The 17,496-nt window shown below is 45.1% G+C and overlaps 4 protein-coding genes across 5 annotated transcripts; 2 read left to right on the forward strand and 2 right to left on the reverse strand.

The window, feature by feature from the left end:
* Positions 1-640: 640 nt before the first annotated feature.
* On the forward strand, positions 641-5,246 carry LOC6603441 (transmembrane protein 64). The gene is made up of 4 exons (XM_002028359.2): positions 641-1,691; positions 2,642-2,765; positions 3,190-3,351; positions 4,615-5,246. Exons 1-4 carry the CDS (start codon positions 982-984, stop codon positions 4,741-4,743), a joined length of 1,125 nt encoding a protein of 374 aa, XP_002028395.1. The 5' UTR covers positions 641-981; the 3' UTR covers positions 4,744-5,246.
* On the reverse strand, positions 4,950-8,928 carry LOC6603439 (alanine--glyoxylate aminotransferase 2, mitochondrial). Of its 2 annotated transcripts, none has more exons than XM_026992249.1 (4): positions 8,773-8,928; positions 7,144-7,471; positions 6,000-7,074; positions 4,950-5,392 (listed from the first exon to the last, which is right to left on the reverse strand). In XM_026992249.1, the coding sequence occupies exons 1-4, from the start codon at positions 8,792-8,794 to the stop codon at positions 5,252-5,254; spliced, it is 1,566 nt and encodes a 521-aa protein (XP_026848050.1). In that variant the 5' UTR covers positions 8,795-8,928; the 3' UTR covers positions 4,950-5,251. The 2 variants fall into 2 exon arrangements, with proteins under 2 accessions (XP_026848050.1, XP_026848051.1); XM_026992250.1 differs by lacking the exon at positions 4,950-5,392 and adding an exon at positions 5,518-5,778 and having other exon boundaries at positions 8,773-8,926.
* Positions 8,929-9,131: 203 nt separating this feature from the next.
* Positions 9,132-11,768, reverse strand: LOC6603410. The gene is made up of 4 exons (XM_026992398.1): positions 11,039-11,768; positions 10,129-10,976; positions 9,887-10,071; positions 9,132-9,825 (listed from the first exon to the last, which is right to left on the reverse strand). The coding sequence occupies exons 1-4, from the start codon at positions 11,766-11,768 to the stop codon at positions 9,711-9,713; spliced, it is 1,878 nt and encodes a 625-aa protein (XP_026848199.1). The 3' UTR covers positions 9,132-9,710.
* A 1,505-nt stretch (positions 11,769-13,273) lies between these two features.
* LOC6603409 (ER membrane protein complex subunit 10) lies at positions 13,274-14,409 on the forward strand. Its single transcript, XM_002028355.2, has 4 exons — positions 13,274-13,330; positions 13,387-13,554; positions 13,801-14,184; positions 14,241-14,409. Exons 1-4 carry the CDS (start codon positions 13,280-13,282, stop codon positions 14,310-14,312), a joined length of 675 nt encoding a protein of 224 aa, XP_002028391.1. The 5' UTR covers positions 13,274-13,279; the 3' UTR covers positions 14,313-14,409.
* The last annotated feature ends 3,087 nt before the right edge of the window (positions 14,410-17,496 follow it).

A 17,496-nucleotide genomic window follows, 5' to 3' on the forward strand; every position in this document is an offset into this window, starting at 1 on the left:
TATAAGTTCGTATTCCACTAGACTTGAGTAAAAGGTTGGTGAGACCAAATAGATACCTTATGTGAAGAGCAGGCAGTGAGAGAATTACATATATAAACCATAATTTACTAAAGGCAGTTGTTGGCTGTAATTTCATGGTATAAATTTAGCGTTTCTTTGTTGATCCGTGCCACCAATTCGGTAAAAACACCATTCGAAAGCATTTATACTTCATCTCAAGCTTACTGCATGCTTTTATTGAGGATTTTATTGCTGGTCTTGTATTCTTCAATTGAAGTAGAGTGAAATGTAGCTAATGGGTTTACAAATTTGTGTCCGTATTACATGACTTTAGTACTTTTTCCTCAGAGAAAATCATTGTATTAGGTTTTTGTATTATTATTAGGTCCCACAATAAGAGGACGCCGCTCAGTGGATCTCACCTTATGCATAAGTTTACCATGTGCCTCATCAAAATAGAGAGGAAAGAGAACGAAATGCTCATTGTTGCGTTCCATTGATGAGTTTCTTCAATAATTCAATGTTACTTACACATTTATATATTTCAATTCTTCAATATGGTAATTGTTTATGAAAATGCGAATACTAAAAGTGGGGGGCATTCGGTCTTCAGCAACGTGGGACGCACGTCGTGTTGCGGAATAAATGTCAACCATAAAATCGTAAATTTAATTGAATTAAAACAATAACAACAACGGCAAGCAACAACAAGTTCTGGGACTCTCGGTTGCCTTGCCATTTCTGACATAAAACACTCGCCTCGCATACATTATTTTTGTTTAAACTGTGACATAGTACAACTGCAACAGTAACGAACAGCTGTGCTTCAGCGCCGATGCGGGTGCATAAAAGTGAAATTTCGTACGGGCTGGAGAGCAAACAACGCAAAAGTAAAAGAGAAACCGAAAACGAAGAGGAGGCACAAGCAGACACAGGGAATCCAACGAGAGGCCACTGGGAATACTGACTCTCAGCGCAGCCATGACGCCGACTGACTACAGCGTCAGCAACAGCAACAACAACACCTACAGATATGCCAACAACAACAGCATCCTCCAAAAGTCAGCCTCCAATTCCCCCACAGCCACCGCGCCTTCCAACGCCTTCCTAGAGATGGAATTGGCAACCAACGAAGGAAATACATCCTCTACGTCTGTCACAGCATCCTCGCCCCTGCCTGCACTGGACAGTTCCGTGAATGTCAACGAGGATAGCACAGAGTGCGATGCTTTCCTCATTGGCAGCGGGGGGAGCAGTAGAAACAGCGGGTCGGCCAGCGGCAGTAGGCGAACCAACCGCCAATCCTCCTCGCTGTACCGCGGCAAGATGCGCAACTCCTGTTGGGTGCGCGCCCACTCGTTTGTCACCCGCAACTGGTACTTGGGGTGCCTGGTGCCCGCCTCCATCCTGGGCGCCCTGCTCTTCGTAGGCTGGATGGCCCGCGACTATGCCAAGCAGCTCCTCTTCTGGATTGAGACGCAGAACGCCTGGCTGATCTTTGCCGTCTTCATGGCCCTCTTCACGGTGGTCAGCTTTCCCATCGTTGTCGGCTACTTTGTGCTGCTAATCACGGCCGGCTACCTTTTTGGCTGCCTGCGTGGATGGTGCACAGTGATCCTGGGAGCGAATCTCGGCATAGCCATTGCCCATGCCACCATTCGGAGCTGTCGTCATCGGATACCAGTGCAGAAGTGAGTAAAACTGGGGAAACGCTTTGCTTTGATCTACACCCGGTCGAGAGCTCTGCAGTGCGGACTCATGACTGATAAGCCCTCAAGGTGTGGATTTCATAATGGAATTTGCTTGAGGGATCCACCACTGATAAGAGCAGGCCCGGAATCGAGATATGTCGTTAAACTCGCACTTCCCATGAGACGGTAGGCATTAAAATCCGATATGTCATTAAGGCAATGCCTGATGAAGGAGGCTTCTCCTCCTGCACTCAATATTTAGTTAGTTTATGGTCTACTTTTGGACTGAGGGAAGGGTCTCTGTCGACAGTAGTATAATTGTAGTGCTTCACATGTGGTAGCTCTATTGCCTATTGCTGCGAGGGCCTTATCAGGCCTTACCGCTCGTACGACGAGTATTTATAAATACTTGCTCGTATTTATTGCAAAAGTTGGAGAAATAATTGCAAAGAGCGAAAGTTGATAGTTGATAACGACAAGTTTCTACACTTCCGCACTGTGAAGGCCTAACGGGGAGAGGAGGGTGGTGCCATTTCCATTTCCATTGCCATAAGTGTTTTTTTTTGATTTACCAATTAGCGACACAATTCCCCCGGCCCCGTTGGCACTGTGTATTGGTATATATATTGTAGAGTATGGGGCTACTCCAATCCATCAGAAATGATTTGCGAGTCATGTAGGCCTACATACGTAATGACTGGTTAATCAAGTGAAAACATTGCCCCACTAAAGACTGGTCTGGTGGCTCTCATTCATGGGGGAGGGTAAATAGGCGGACTGGTTTAGTGCCCCTAATAATTGGGCAACAAACCCATAATTGATGATGGGTTGGATAAACGCAGACAGTAGAAATAGATACTCGTATGTATGTACATATGTTCCATTCCATTCCATTCCATTTGATTATAGAATTGTTTGTGTATCTCCCACTGATTTGATTCTATTTTCAGGCTGATCAAGAACGATACTGGTCGGGCCATACTGCGCGTGATATCTGGACCGAGGGCCTTCCGTGTGGTGCTCTTCACGCGCCTTACGCCCATCCCCTTTGGACTGCAAAATGTGATATTCGGAGTAAGTCGAGAGAGATCAGAGCAGATGTAGGGTCAAATGCGTTTGTTGAACTGTCCCAGTCACAGTCCCAGTCCAGTGGGGGACGGGACTCACTTTCCCCGTAAATCCTCATTCGATTGCCCTCTCACCATCTATGGGTGTGTGGGCATACACAATGACGGCTAGTGGCAACATTTCCTGACTGCCAATGCTGTCTTCCGTTTGCAGCGAACACCTGAGTAAACCTCATATCATATTCAGTCACACTTATCGTTAGTCACACTCGAACCTCGCGTTCATTATATATTCATAGTCGTCCCCCGTAAAAGTTGCTGCTGTAAATAAAAATTGAACTTGAAATGAAACAGGTTTTCCCCGTCCCTCTGCGCTTCAGATCAACGAAAAATGTACCATAGATGTATATAACTACTCTTCTCATTTACAGATCAGTTCCATCAACACTAGAGACTACCATGTGGCCACCTTTCTGGGCCTGCTGCCGGCCCAGACCATCAACGTCTATCTGGGCTCCACCCTGCGGTCCATGCACGAAGTCCTCAACGACAACGACACCAAGCTGACGGGGTACATTAGCTTTGTCGTCGAGGTAAGTCGAGGCCTTCTCCTACGCCGATTGGGTAATTCTACCCTATTGATTTTCCCTCTGCTTTGCGTGCTTGCTTTAAAGTTATCCATTTTCATTGCACAAAAGTTCGGGGGTCATAGTTTATTCCATTACATACATACATGGGTGTTACGTACAACAGTTTGTTCTGATGGTTGATTGGTTGGGAAAGAAATTGGGGTACAATTTGCACATGCTGCCCCTTAAATTCTGGAAATGGGGCTGACTTTATATGGATTTTCCATTAGCTAACATCTAGCAAAACTAAACAAGTTTTTCTCACAAAAAATTAGTTTTTTCGGCGGATTGTTTCCGTTACGGGAAGCTAGTGGTTGTGCACAGTGAACAAAATATATATAGCAGCCAGCTTGTATAGTTTTATAGCAACCAGCATTGAGTGATACTCGACTCGAGACGCACAAGCGAATGCTGCAGAGACGTAAGCCGAGGTATATTGGCGCTCAAATCGAGTTTAGCTGACCCATTACTCGAAGAGAATACGGGTATATTAGATTCTTGGGGAAAGTGGGAAAACCCAAAATGCAGAGTGTGAACCAGATCAAATCTATTGTATAGTCAGAAGAAACAAATGGAATTGCAGTGGCTATGCAATGCGCTTCCACGCGCATGCCCATTCTCTCTCTCACTCTTCCTCGTGCAGTGTGCGCGATCTGGCGGAAAGGAGCGAAATACTTCCCAAATACTTTCGAACGAAATTTTAGTAGAACAAATATTGTTTATTAGTCTTCTTTTTTTAACCTCATTATAGAATATGCATTCTTGTTTCAAGGCTTGGTCATTCCATGCAGGTCACGAATGAATTGGTAGAATTGAAATTTATTTTTGGTAATCTTAGTTGCATTTTACATAAATTTCATAGCATATTTTTTGGGATGAACTTGGGTGTAGAATCCATATAAACTGAATGTAGTAATCACATTTCGGGTCGTTTCCGATCCCCTGATAAAAATAATGCAAATATCTCATAAAACTACACTTCGAAGAGAGCATCAGGTATATCTATAGATTTTAAACTTAATTGACGTTTTCGAACCATATCTTGGGAAAAACTAAAGAAATAGATTCGAAAAAGTGTCAACTGACGGGATAAAGCTTACTAGTTGCCCTATATTCTCAATTTTGTTGAATGTCTGAAAATCATATTTGGGAAGTAGTCCGATGGCAAAATTCTTAATTCTAAATCGTATTTGTAAATGATCTAAAATGTTCTTTTCTGCATTTAAGGTTATCTGCGGTGTAATTCTGATGTTTTGGGTGGTGCAGAAGGCGCGCAAGGAACTGTCCGAGACGCTGCTCACAGCGGACTTCAGCAGCAGCAGCAACGAGGGCAAGCACCCGGACATCCAGGTATAGCAGCGTGCCTGTGAGGAGGACTGCCCCCAGGCGATGCCCGAGAACTGCCCGAGCCCGACTGAATCTCCGCAAGAGTCGCACAAGACTGCATCTGTGCATTAACTAGTTTTCATAAGTGGAACTGGAGTTGGAATTGTTTTAGATTAAGAGTAATTTGGAGAAGTTCAGGTGATGCCATTGATGCCAAACATTAAGCTATCGCTACCTTTGTACAGCTACGCTACGGATATCGGTTTATTATTATCCATGACACCCACATGCACATGCCCTCCCAATGACACATCCCGCACATCCACACACACACACACACACACACACACACACACAAACTGATCAGACTAAGGATAGATAGGTATATACATATACAAATGTATACTATGATTAGGAATATCTACAACTAAATCGAAGAAGCCTCGCTATTGCGGTCATAATGCTGCTCTATAAACGTTGTTCAATTACTAGCGGATAAGCTTAGCCAATAAATGAGCCAATCGGAAGTACAACCAGGCTAGCTCCTGCTTTGGGCCTGGCCGTATCTCCAGCCACGCAGTCGCTTGCTCATGTGCTGCTGGAAGGCGGTCTCTAGCGTATTCAGAGCCAACTCCACGTCCTCGAAGCCCACGCACAGCGGTGGCCTGAAGCTCAGCACCTGGGAGTGGGAGTAACAAGAGGTAAAGGATGTCAAAGCATGAGCTCTTTAAGGAATACCACCACACACAAGATTGACTACATACGAATGGATTAGCAGAAAGTGGTTAGAGGAACAGGAGAATATTAGATTATGACTTAAAATTGGCTTTTATTCAGTTAATTCGATTAATTCGGCTTTTTAAATGCATTTGTTTGAGACCTGAGAACCCTGAGACCCTGAGAAGTCATCCCAATAGATGGTATACTTCTCCTCTTCACTGGCGGCTGGAGTTGCACGCTTTACTTCTTCTTGGCCAAAGATGCCGTGATGGCGCGGTCCAGCACATCCACGGCAAACTTCACATCCGATCGATCGATGCACATGGGAGGCTTGATGCGCAGGACCTGTGGAGATGCACGAAAAGGGATGCAAAGATAGAGACGCAAAGAGGTGCGATTTGCTCCGGAAAGAGCCCCCAAAGCGGCGAGGACTAAGCTCTTAGTTCCGGGAACCCTTTCATCAACGGGAACGTGAGTGCTTTGGTTAGTCAGATGTGCCCAAAAATGGAACGGAATATCCCAGATGCGGATGCACTGATAACTCATGATCGATGATTTCTACTTACGTTGCCATGGAGGCCACCGCGTCCGAAGAGCACACCAAGATCCTTGCACGTCTCCCAGATCTCCAGCACATGGGGCGTGGCCAGGGGCGTGCGCTTTTCCCGATCCTCGACCAGCTCGACGCCGATCATCAGCCCCTTGCCGCGGACATCGCCCACGATCTCGAAGCGTTGTTGCAGCTCCTCCAAACACTTGAGGAAGTAGGTGCCCACCTCCAGGGAGTTGCGCTGTAGCTGCTCCTCCTCAATCACGTCCAGAACGGCGATGCCCACCGCACTGGCCATGGGATTGCCTCCGTAAGTGTTGAAGTGCAGCGCCTGCCCCAGGGAGGCGGCAATCTCTGGGGTGGTGACGACGGCGGCCAAAGGGAAGCCGTTGCCAATGCCCTTGGCCATAGTCACGATATCCGGCACATAGTCGTGCCCCTCAAAGCCCCAGAAGTGCTCTCCCGTGCGGCCGAATCCCGTCTGCACCTCGTCCGCCACGAAGAGTCCGCCGTTGGCCCTGATCAGAGCAGCTGCCCGCTTCAGGTAGCCCTTGGGGAACTGCACAGTGCCGCCCACGCCCTGGATGGACTCGGCGAACATGGCCGCCACCTTGCCACGGGGCAGGCTGTACTTGAAGGTCTCCTCCAGCTCGTTGTAGTATGCATCTCCTGCCTGGCAGCCTTCCTGGCACTGGCAGCTGCGCGTCGTCTGCACGGGCGAGTCGCGGCAGGCAGCGCCGCCCCAGATGCCTTGATACGGATCGGGATTCATGACGTGCACTAGTCCGTTGTTTACTCCCGCCAGCGAGAAGCGCCACGTGGAGTGGGCCGTCAGACCCATGGTGTAGGGCGACATGCCGTGGTAGGCGTTGCGGAAGGACAGGATGTCCTGGTTGCCCGTGTGTATGCGTGCCATGAGCATGGCCAGGTCGTTGGCTTCCGAGCCAGAATTGACGAAGCAGACGCTCTTCAGGTTGCTCGGAAACTTGGCCACCAGCCGCTCCGCGTACTCGTGGATCTTGGGGTGCATGTAGATGTTGGTCGTGTGCCACAGCTTGGAGATCTGCTCGCTCAGCGCCTGGTTCACCTTGCTGCCAGAGGGGAAGGGAAATCAATGACATTGAAAATCGATCAGAATTGCAGGAGGCAAATTCTCTTACGGATGACAGTGTCCCACGGAGACGGTGACAATGCCGCCGAACATGTCCAGGTAGCGACGCCCCTCGTGGTCGTACAGCCACTGCATGTGTCCCTCGTGGATGACCAAAGGCTTCTTGAAGTGGGCCACCACATTGGGCGTCAAATGGGTCTTGCGCGTTTTAAGGATCTGTTCGTAGCTGGGTCCCACGTAGCCACTGGACCGATGCTGCGTCTCGGGCATCTCGTTCTGCACGAGGTTCATCACGGCTGGAGCCGCCTTCGAGTAGAGGGTGGTGCTAGAGCTGGAGCGGCTCGAGGTGGAGCCCGGCAGCAGCCGTCTCGTGTGGGCTGCAAGGCAGATCGGACACGCTTCCCATTAATATTTACGGGAGATGAGACCAAGATACCCCCATCAGCACACGTGACCCTCTGCGCCGCCTGTGGGAGAGCACAGGCAGCTCGGTTCGGGGCGCACACACTTATGGAAATGTCGGCTCGAACCTGATGAAATGCAAATTCATGTGGTCGGAGCAGCGAGCAAGCGGACAAGCGGACAAGCGGAATTCAAGTGCGAGGTCGCCTGGAACCGAACACCTATTGTACATACATATGTGGGATTCTATGAAATGAAATGCGATGCGAGCACAGTGAAAGCTCTAAGTGGCGTACAAACATTTAATTATATTTTCTATGCCATAATTTCCCTTGCAGTTTCATATTTCTTAGACTATTTCTTCTGGAGATGATCTCTTCTGAGTGTCCTCCCAAGTGGGTGAATACTGTACTATATGCAGGTATATTATATACATATTATATAGAATTAATTGATCTGAGGCGCAATTTGCTATGCAAAGTCTGCCAGCTGGAACTGCACTTGTCCACATATGAGTACCGAGTACTGCCGAGCACTCGTACTGTTTCCTAGGAACCGAGAATCGTAGCACCTGAACAGGCTTTCAACAGGTCATTGGCAGGCAGGGTAGAGTACCTACATTTGTACAATAAAGTAGATATTCCTCCAGACTCCAGGGAAGGGTTTTCTTATTCCCATTTCCATTCTTCTAAGCTAATGCGCAGTTGGAAGCATAATTGAATGTACTATAAATAGTCGTACGACTTGCCCCCATTTGAGGTGATAAGCGCCTGGCCTGGCTGGCCCCCTGCGGACTGCCTAGGCCACTCGAATAATCAGTGTATTGTACCTTGGGAGCAGAGCTGCTCCATGCTCCATGCACCTGCCCTGCCGAAAAATCAACCTCCTGCCTTATCAGCACACAAACACACAAATATTTGGCCAGATAGATCCAACGGGGACCGCGGACCTATAGAGCCACGCGAGCCGGTGCGTGATAAAAGCGTGATTATGGGACGGCAGCCAGATAAGTTGTACGTATGTATAGTATGCAGTAATAGGTGAGAAAGATCGCTGCCCGGTGATCAGATGATTCAATTCGATTGAGTGGATTCGGGGATGAATGAATGGATGAGATGAGTGACCCAAGGGTTCATCCAATATTCTAATTTGTAGCATTCTAAACTCTCAAATCTCAAGAGATTGCAAGTATCACTAATCTATTGCAGCTGACGTCAGAAATCATTTCAAACGATCGCCTGTGGTCGAGGATAGTTTTATGCCAACAAAAACTCACCAAACAAACGCTTGGACATCATATTTATTCAAGTTCCTGCTTTGCAACACTTTTGTTTCCTGATATGATCCGGTAATAAAGACTGCTCTGACAGGTCTCGATGCCGGTGTCGATCTCACACGAAGCCAAAGCTGAAAACGCGTCCGCGCGTAACGACGTCGACGAAGCAACTGAACGGTGGAGGTGCCAGTGACAGTACCAGTGCCAATGGCATCGGTTTGGCTGCGATCGGCCGTGATAAGCGTGGGCATAGCTTCGGCTGACGGTTGTTATCTGTTTATGAGTAGAGAGAGAGGCCTGCAATGTCAAGGTTTTCGGGCGAAAGCTCTCACTTTTGTTTGGAGAGTGGACAGGTGGGGTTTTCTCATAATAATTTATTTCAATTCTTGTTCGCTGTGTGTACTCAAGCAGCACAAAAACAGAAGTGCACAGGTATTCCATTTTTGTTTCTAACAAAAAATATATCTTCTCGCCATCGGATCGGATTGGATCCCTTTGGGTGATCGCTCAATTCTGGCTTGCAATGTGCAGGTTGGAATTAACGTTCGGTTTTAATTTACATTTTGCTTTCTTTTTTTGATATTCTGTGTGACTTGTCTACCAATATGCTACAATACATCGCTTTATAGTGTAATAATAATATATGTACTTTCCTTTATCAATCAACATCACGAGTTTGCGCTTTGATTCTCACATTGTCCATCCTCTCTACCCTTACCCCTACCCGACCTAACGCAACCCTTTGCAACAAATATACGAGACGACGAGAAACGGAAAAGATACGCGGGAGGGTTCTCTAAAAACAAGCTCTAGGCGGCATCCGGGGCCTACAATGATTACAGAAGCAACAATAACCGGAACTGGAGGAGCAGCTGCTGCTCTTTCCTAATTCCCCAATCTGTCCAATCTGCTGCTGCTTCTGCTGCTGCGGTGGTCGCTCAGTTGAATTCGGGATAAAGATCTGGACTTCTTGGCGTGGCTGTTGACTGGACTGTTGACTGCTCGAGGCTGGCCGCAATCTGTCGCAGATTCTCTACACCAGTCAGCAGTTGCCTGCAAGACGGAAGACGGAGAGGAAATTATTTGGAAGCAGCCGGCCAGGCCCTCCACTCACCTCAAATTCTGTTCAGCATTGTCGGCGGCACTCCTCAGGTCCCGCGACACTTGATGCGTTCTGGACGGACGCGTTGCGCTGCTCCCGCTACTGCCCGTGCCACTGCCACTGGAGCCACCAGGAGTCACAACGGTAGCTCCTCCCGTGGCTCCATCCGTAGCATTACGCAGAGCAAAGAGTTCCGCCTGGAATGAAGCAACAGGATGCGAAAGGACACTTTTGGTTATAGATCCAAGACTCACCTCTAACTGGGCCACCTGTCGTCGGAGGCGCTGCGTGTTCTGTGTGTTGGCCGTCGTGGCCAGGGTCTCTCGCCGGCGCGAGGCCTCTGTGAACTGAAGAAGCTGCTGCTCAAAGTCATGAGCTCGCCTGGTCTGGGCGTTCAGCTCCACTCGAGTCTCTTGCAGCTCACGCTGCAGTCGTTCGTTCTCCTGTCGCATCGTCGACAGCTGCAAAGGGCCGGCCGCTTCCTGGGGCGGCGAGTCAATGGAATTGGAGGGCAGCCCAATGGCCACATCGGCTAGGCGCTGGGACGAGTGAATGATGGGACCATCGGAGAGGAAGTCGGGCAGCATTTTGGCGGTGGATCCAGCAGACGGCCCTGGGCCGGATTCGCCAGAGGATCCATCGGGTGGACCGGGCAGGGAGGCAACACCAGGCAGGCCAAGGGAGGCAAGCGCCGATGGCAAAAGCCCGCCACCCACTGCACCGCTAGGGGCCTCGGCAGCACCCAACGGTGAGTTGGGTGGCGAGCTCAGGTGTGCGTCCTGGACGGCGCACCAGGCGTCCGGCAAGTGGTCCTGCACAAAGTCTGGCAAAGCAGCTGCTGCACCTCCCCCTCCACCACCACCACCAGCTCCGGCACATGTCATTTTTGATGTGTCCAGGGGCAGGTCCAGCTTCATTTTGGGAGTGGCTGTAAGAACCAATCGGTTTGGGCGCAAATCCCTGTTTCCGGCCGGTCGTCGTCGAGGCGAGGATGAGGGGCATGGTACATGGGGCGGCATGTCGTAGCTGGAGTAGGAGCGCGGCACGTACCGCGAGCTGGAACTGCTTGAATTCAAATTGGACGATGCCGATGGAAAGATGTCTGTTGGATAAATAAACCGTTCAGTTTGGGCTCATTTTTGGACTAATTTCAGATCGACTTACCATCGTCTATCCGCTCGTCGAAGAGCTTGTTGTTGCGCACCTGGGCCAAGGATACGTGATCGTCGTCGTCATTATCAAGGGCGTGTACATCGTCATGACCCAGCCGTAGATCTGGACGTTGACGGGATCCGCTGCTGCTGGGTGCTACAGCTCCTCCTCCACAGGCCGCGTACTCGGCCAGACTCGCCTGCGAGTCGAAGGAACTGAAGCGCGGGGACCGCTTCATTTTGGAGGAGGCACTGCTCCCGTTCGCGTCAGGTGGTTGCATGAGCGAGGCCGAGGCCGACTGGGGCACCTTGGGCCGCGCTCCCGTCGATGTCTGCACTGCGGCTGTGGCATCCACTGATGTTACCGTGCTCGTGGGCGCAGTCACAGTGCCACTACTGTTGAGAAAGTGCTTGAAGGAGAACGACGAGGAGGAGCTTCCAGTGTTTCCCATTGTGACTCCGGTAGATGTGGTGGCCCGTATATTTGTGTAGTCACCGTAGCCGCCGTCATTGCGATTGCTGCTACTGCCACTCCCACTGCCAGACAGACTCCCATTCAGACAGAGGTCTGCCACCAGGTCGTTCACTCCCCTGGATGTCGACGAGCATGGCTCCTCCCTCTGGGGTCCCTTGCCGCGTCCTACTCCTGTCAGGAGAGACTGCTGTTCCTTCTGTGGTGCTTGTTGCTCCTCCTGGGTAGCCGTTGTCGCATTGCTAGCACTGCCGTTGCTCCCATTTGCCATTTAATTGCACACACTGGTGGGATGACGATGACCACTTGCACTGCGAGTCGACTGCTTGGAATCTCGTTTGTCACTCTGTTAATCTCCCGAATTTGCTGTCTGAATGAATGTCCTCGCTGCGTGCTGTGTTCTATGTTGCGTTGCTCCCTTTGTTTATGCTTTTCCTCGCAATCTAGCTAAATTCTCATCTCATTTCTCTGCCGACTTTTCACTTGGGGTTTATTTTTGCAGCACTTTTGCACTTTGCAGCACTGGCGGAACATGCACTTTTGCCGTATCTTTGGCCTATTTAGGGCTGGTCCTACTATTTTCTGACCAATGCAGTGCTGGTAAGTGCCGCATTCATTAAACGATAGACTTAACCGAAATATTTTTTTGAATTCATGTTTAATGATAATATACAGTAAAAATGCAGAATGCATTTGGATGAATTCGGAAACAACCCCTTACTCTCACTCATTCAATTCAAGAGCTAACCATAAACGTACCATATCGAGATCGGGATATATATACGGAAAACAAATCAAATGCATGGATATAAAATATACATGTCTGTGTAAAAGATATTATTAATTCATTTTCAGAGCAACTTGGAAGACACTATTTTAATTTAAAATTTACTAAAAAGGGTATACAAACGTCCATACCACCGGTGAACAGCAACAAGTGCTAAAATACCAAAAACATGTAAGAAATGATCTGACATTCCATACTCACGTTACAATTCACATTTTTCGCTTGAACCTTTGTCTTAGACACAATACAATAAAAAGGAGTACTTAACAGTAGTGATTTCAGATCATGGACCAGTGGGTATTAAAATAGTATGCACGACGGTGATGAAACTGGAAGATCTTTAGCGCAGTTCAGGTGAAAAATATCGTGGTCTTTTTTGTTAAGCTAAGATAAATGAAGGAATTACAAGAGTAATTATTATTATTGGTATAATTATCCGCGGTTTACCTCAAGTTGTTAGCCTTGTTTACCTCACACGCCTTGAAAATTGTATACTTTACATAGCATTTTCTAGTATTTTCCAGTCTTAAAGTACGCGTTATGGACTAACCCTCTTGTCCACTGCACCAATGTAAAAATCGTGTAGAAATGCCATTTAGAGCCATGTCCCAGGCCCTATAGAAAACTAATTCGTCATCAATATAGAATTTCGTATTGCTTGTCATCAAAAACTCAATTTTCTCAAAAATGGAAAAAAGGAATGTCAAGAAGTGGGCAACGGAGGTTTTTCACACTGCCGCTTTCATGGGGATTGTATGAAAAAAAACGGCCAACTCTTCAACAAACGTAAACATTTCCCTGCAGGTGTCGCCTTTGATAATTACATAAAAATGTAGTTAAATAATTAGTCAGTATGTTTTGAAACTGAGACGCATATTTCGGTATATTTCTAAGGGTCGGATGGTATATGTTAACATTAAATCCGCGGTCACACTATTAATTTGCCATCACCAAATTACAATTAATAAAATAAAAATAAAAGTAAAATTTTTAGAATGAATTTAAGTGTTGTGCTGGTTTTGCTAAGCATCGTCGCCAACGGATGGGTAAGAAGACATATCTATCAATAAGCCACTTATAATAATTAAATTTTTGCATGCAGTGCTTTCTGGAACATGACAGTTGGATTACAGTTGAGCTCCATCATGCGCTAGCATCAAACACGGACGAATTTTCTTTCCGCGGAAATGTTACCATTCCCAGTCTAAATTCGGGCTTGTCCAATGTAGCTCAACTTCCTTTGACCCATGGAGAACTAGACATGTTAAAGGTAAGTAAAACTACAGACCGGCATTAATCATACATATGTACCTATGTACTATGTACATATGTGCGTACAAAGGCTCAGGTTAAATCGTACAGCGCATGCATTCAGATGAAGATTTATGAAATCGAAATTAATGAATGCACGTACCAATGTTAAATAATATCCTGTCAGCTTAACTTTGGGCTATTTTTATTTTTCGATTTAAGGTTAAAATAATTGCACATCTGATTTCATTACCCCATGCTTTAGGCTCTTGGCAAACAAAATGAGTTCTACCGCTTGAAGGCAACTGTGGTATATCCCAACGGCAGTAAGGCACGCTTCATTACATCCAACAAGGCCTGCAGCTTGCTGCAAGCTCATCTGAACGATGTACTGTGGATCTCACTAGACCCTTCTGGATATGTTACCGCTGTTACTGTCTCGCAAGATGCATCGCCAGGTACCGACGGCTGCACAAGTGATGAAATAAATAAGTTGGAGGAAACGCATTTTAACACCGACGTTTTGATCCGTCACGCTGAGCTAGCTCCTGTACCAGATACAGCTGGCTTTATTCAAAAGGTCGAGCGTGAGCGTGAGGCCAGAGATCGCGGGGAAGTTCGTGATAACCGAGGATTCTTTGCCAAATATGTAAGCTAAAACATTGTGATTTGAAAATATCAGCCAATAATTGTTTGGTTTTTTAGTGGATGTATATCGTTCCTGTAGTGCTATTGGTCTTTATTTCTGGAGCTACAAACCAAGACGGAGCTAAATAAGAAATCAAGTAACTAAAGTTTACATATTTCGTTAGCTCTTTTAATAAAAATCGTAGACAATTCTGTATTATTTAATACATAAATAATAAGTAATAAATTTACAAAAAATAAATAGGTGCCCCTTGCTAGCAACGTCTTATGGAACAAATTTAAAACAAATTGCTAAAATGGTTTGCGTTTTTTCATTTTTTCGGTAGTTTCTGTGTAAAACAGCAGATAAGCGTATTTAAAGTGCTGGTGGTTTATCTAAAGAACGCTTGTTTGTTGCTTTGGACTTTGGAAAATATTTTTCAGATGTTTGTAGGGCAAAAAAGGAAGTATCAAGGCTTGACGCCAAATTTTGGCCGCCCCCTTCCACTCACATAAAGAGCAAAAATCTGTGGCATCACAAATTTTAAATTTTTAAAATAATAAAAAAAAAAATAGAAACCGCAGAGCCATAGAAAATGACCATATCTAGCAGATTGCCAAATCTGGATCCGATCGGATTGTTATTATAGCCAGAAGGAACAACTGATATTTCAGTGGCTACGGAACACCACCCACGCGCTTACTCATTCTCTCTCTCTCTCACACTCTTCGTGCAGTGTGCTCCCCTTGCGGTGGGGAGTTAGATATAACGACTAGTGTGGGTGTTAGAAATGAAAGAGAGAGAGACGGATGTAGCGGAATAGAAAACAGTAGCGGAAAAATGCTAACAGATAAATTATTCTACTAAAATAATACGTCAGGTGGAAAGATGACAAACGGAGTTCAATAATTAGCATTAAAACATAAATACATAGCTCCGGCTCCGATACCAATTTCGGCGCTTACGTATAAAATATACTGTTAGTTTACATAAATCTCAAGAATGTATGTATATAGGAAAGTCAAAAGTCGAATTCTGTCGGATTTCACTGTATTAAATAAATGCAACAGGAATGAGTGCTCAATAAACATGACGTGAGAAATATTAGAGCCAAAATTCTATTTGTATTTGCTTTTACCGAAACGGCAAGATTGTCTCCAAGTCCGACCACTATATTATACCAAAGTATCAAAATATAGTTGGTTGAGGCCAAGGGCGTACTCAGGATGTCGCGAGGATGTTACTCAGGATGTTAGATATGTGTGGTGGCAGTCATTTATTTTATTCAGTAATTTTGATAATATATTTTTATTAAATTGTCTTCTGGGACTTTTCCCGAGCTCCTCCAAGACGTCGTGTTGGAATTCCGAATTACTCTCTTTAACTAGGCGTCTGAAAATTCTAGAAAGCACTACCTGCAGAAATGCTGGCTAGATAAAACTTAAATTTTCAATATCAATTGGATCAAAAGCAGATAAATATAATTCTGGACTATTTTTCACTTTAAATCTTTGCTTCAATATAAGAAAAAGATATGGGTCTCTGGTAATATATTGGCACAGATGCAAATGCAGGATTTGCTTGAAATGGTTGCTTTTGAGTATTTCTTGGAGTAGTACAATCAATCGCAATGCTTTTTTTAACCCTGGTGGATTCCATATATACACAATATATTTTATTAAATACTACATTAGCTGTAGATATATGCAACTTAAATATATATAAATATGAATTGCAAAACGTTTTGAACGGCTCAAGAATTGCGTTTTTTCAGTCAGAGCTTAATAATTGAATTGATGCTTTTCTTTTTGAAGCAACTCCTTCTCCGTTAGTTTTTCTAAGGCAACAACTATTTACAAAAAACATCCGACGACTTGAAATATGTCCTTTAATTGCCGAAATGCTGTTTCGCATTTCAGATACCGCTTTTAAGTAATTTACGGCAGTGAAAATATCTGCTTTTCGGAAATGATGGTTTTAGAACACCTCCATCAAAACCTAGTCCAACACCTTTGTGAGGATTGAGATCCATTTCATTCACTTATTATTTAATATTTGCAGCTATAGTTTCTGCATTCAAAGTCTATAAAGCCAAACAAACTTCTATAATTTGCATTTGGCCTTTGTCAAAAAAACGAATACCAATCGAGGGGTGTTCTTTTCCAGATATGTCTGCTGTCTCATCTGCCAAAATTCTATATGCAGCTATGTATATGTCTTTAAAAACATATATTTGACTTCATAACGTTGCCGCAAATATCAATAGGTTCGTTTTGATTTTTCGATTTACATACGTATGTAGAATATTTTATTTTTAACTTCGAAGTAATTTTTATGGATATTCAAAAAATGCTATTGAACTTTTCTAAACATGCCAGGGGAAGATCAAGCATTTCATAAAATATTATTGGAAAAGTAATAGATTTTAAAAAGTTTATATTGTCATCTAAAATTTTTCTGTGATCAGTTTGTATTTGAACATCCACCGGCAGGCTGTCCAAAAACAATTTCGCTGACAGAGCTGCCTCCTTGTGCGGGTTTCAGTTCGAGCATTGCTCACATGTTTGCCTATACAAAATAAATTTTTAAACATTTTTGTTTTAATCGATAAAGAACGTTTAATGTTCAATTTTGATTTACATAATAAAATTAAATTATAAAACTTGGTCAAATTGTTTATTTTTGTAAAATATCATTGAAATTGCAAGCAATATCTAATAAAAGTAATTTTTCTAAAAAAATCTATTTGCCGACTTATTTTGGTATAGATGATATACGTACATATGTATGTAGGGATTTTGTATAGGGTTTTATACCTCCGACAGACCTTATTTGGACGTTTTTTGTGTAAGTTGCGTTACTTAAATAGATCTGAAAGACGGCTAAAATATTCTAGGAACATATTCAAAACACAAACTCAATGAAATTCAGGAATATATTTGTTTAAGGCCAAGCTTTAAAACAACCCACAAATTAGATGGTTTGGAAATTTTTTAGAACTTCAACGAATACACCTTTATACGTAGGCTGTACTTTAAGTCCGTAGCCTTGGCTATTTCGGGTATGATCAGAATCAAGCTTAGAACTCTTACTTGTACGGATGTGTTTTTGAGAAAATTGGAATTGACGAGAATGCTTCGATAAATAATGTTCGACCTTTGGTGATGAAGCACCATGCATTGCCACTGCGGAAAACTGGTGAAACGGATTCAGTAGTGTCCGTCCTTCGCTGCAAAACGAATCTCGTAAGGCTCGTCCACAACGGTTGTTGTGCTAGAGCAAATTGATGGAGTGCGTGAATTACAATTGCAAGATCGTCACGCAACATAGCGT

This window comes from Drosophila persimilis, unplaced genomic scaffold (genome assembly GCF_003286085.1).
Source record: "Drosophila persimilis strain 14011-0111.01,24,50 unplaced genomic scaffold, DperRS2 tig00000732-arrow-arrow-pilon, whole genome shotgun sequence".
Classification (NCBI taxonomy): Eukaryota; Metazoa; Arthropoda; class Insecta; order Diptera; family Drosophilidae; genus Drosophila; species Drosophila persimilis.

Bases quoted from the DNA above. Each gene is read 5' to 3' on its own strand.
- LOC6603409 (XM_002028355.2), top strand. From the start codon at position 13,280: ATGAATTTAAGTGTTGTGCTGGTTTTGCTAAGCATCGTCGCCAACGGA. The intron at 13,331-13,386 runs GTAAGAAGACAT...TTTTGCATGCAG, and splicing joins GCATCGTCGCCAACGGATGG to TGCTTTCTGGAACATGACAG. The intron at 13,555-13,800 runs GTAAGTAAAACT...CCCATGCTTTAG, and splicing joins GAGAACTAGACATGTTAAAG to GCTCTTGGCAAACAAAATGA.
- LOC6603410 (XM_026992398.1), bottom strand. From the start codon at position 11,768: ATGGCAAATGGGAGCAACGGCAGTGCTAGCAATGCGACAACGGCTACC. The intron at 10,072-10,128 runs GTGAGTCTTGGA...GCTTCATTCCAG, and splicing joins GACAGGTGGCCCAGTTAGAG to GCGGAACTCTTTGCTCTGCG. The intron at 9,826-9,886 runs GTGAGTGGAGGG...TCCGTCTTGCAG, and splicing joins AATGCTGAACAGAATTTGAG to GCAACTGCTGACTGGTGTAG.
- LOC6603439 (XM_026992249.1), bottom strand. From the start codon at position 8,794: ATGATGTCCAAGCGTTTGTTTG. The intron at 7,472-8,772 runs GTGAGTTTTTGT...TCTGCCTTGCAG, and splicing joins GATGTCCAAGCGTTTGTTTG to CCCACACGAGACGGCTGCTG. The intron at 7,075-7,143 runs GTAAGAGAATTT...CCCCTCTGGCAG, and splicing joins TCCGTGGGACACTGTCATCC to CAAGGTGAACCAGGCGCTGA.
- LOC6603441 (XM_002028359.2), top strand. From the start codon at position 982: ATGACGCCGACTGACTACAGCGTCAGCAACAGCAACAACAACACCTAC. The intron at 1,692-2,641 runs GTGAGTAAAACT...TTCTATTTTCAG, and splicing joins CATCGGATACCAGTGCAGAA to GCTGATCAAGAACGATACTG. The intron at 2,766-3,189 runs GTAAGTCGAGAG...TCTCATTTACAG, and splicing joins TGCAAAATGTGATATTCGGA to ATCAGTTCCATCAACACTAG.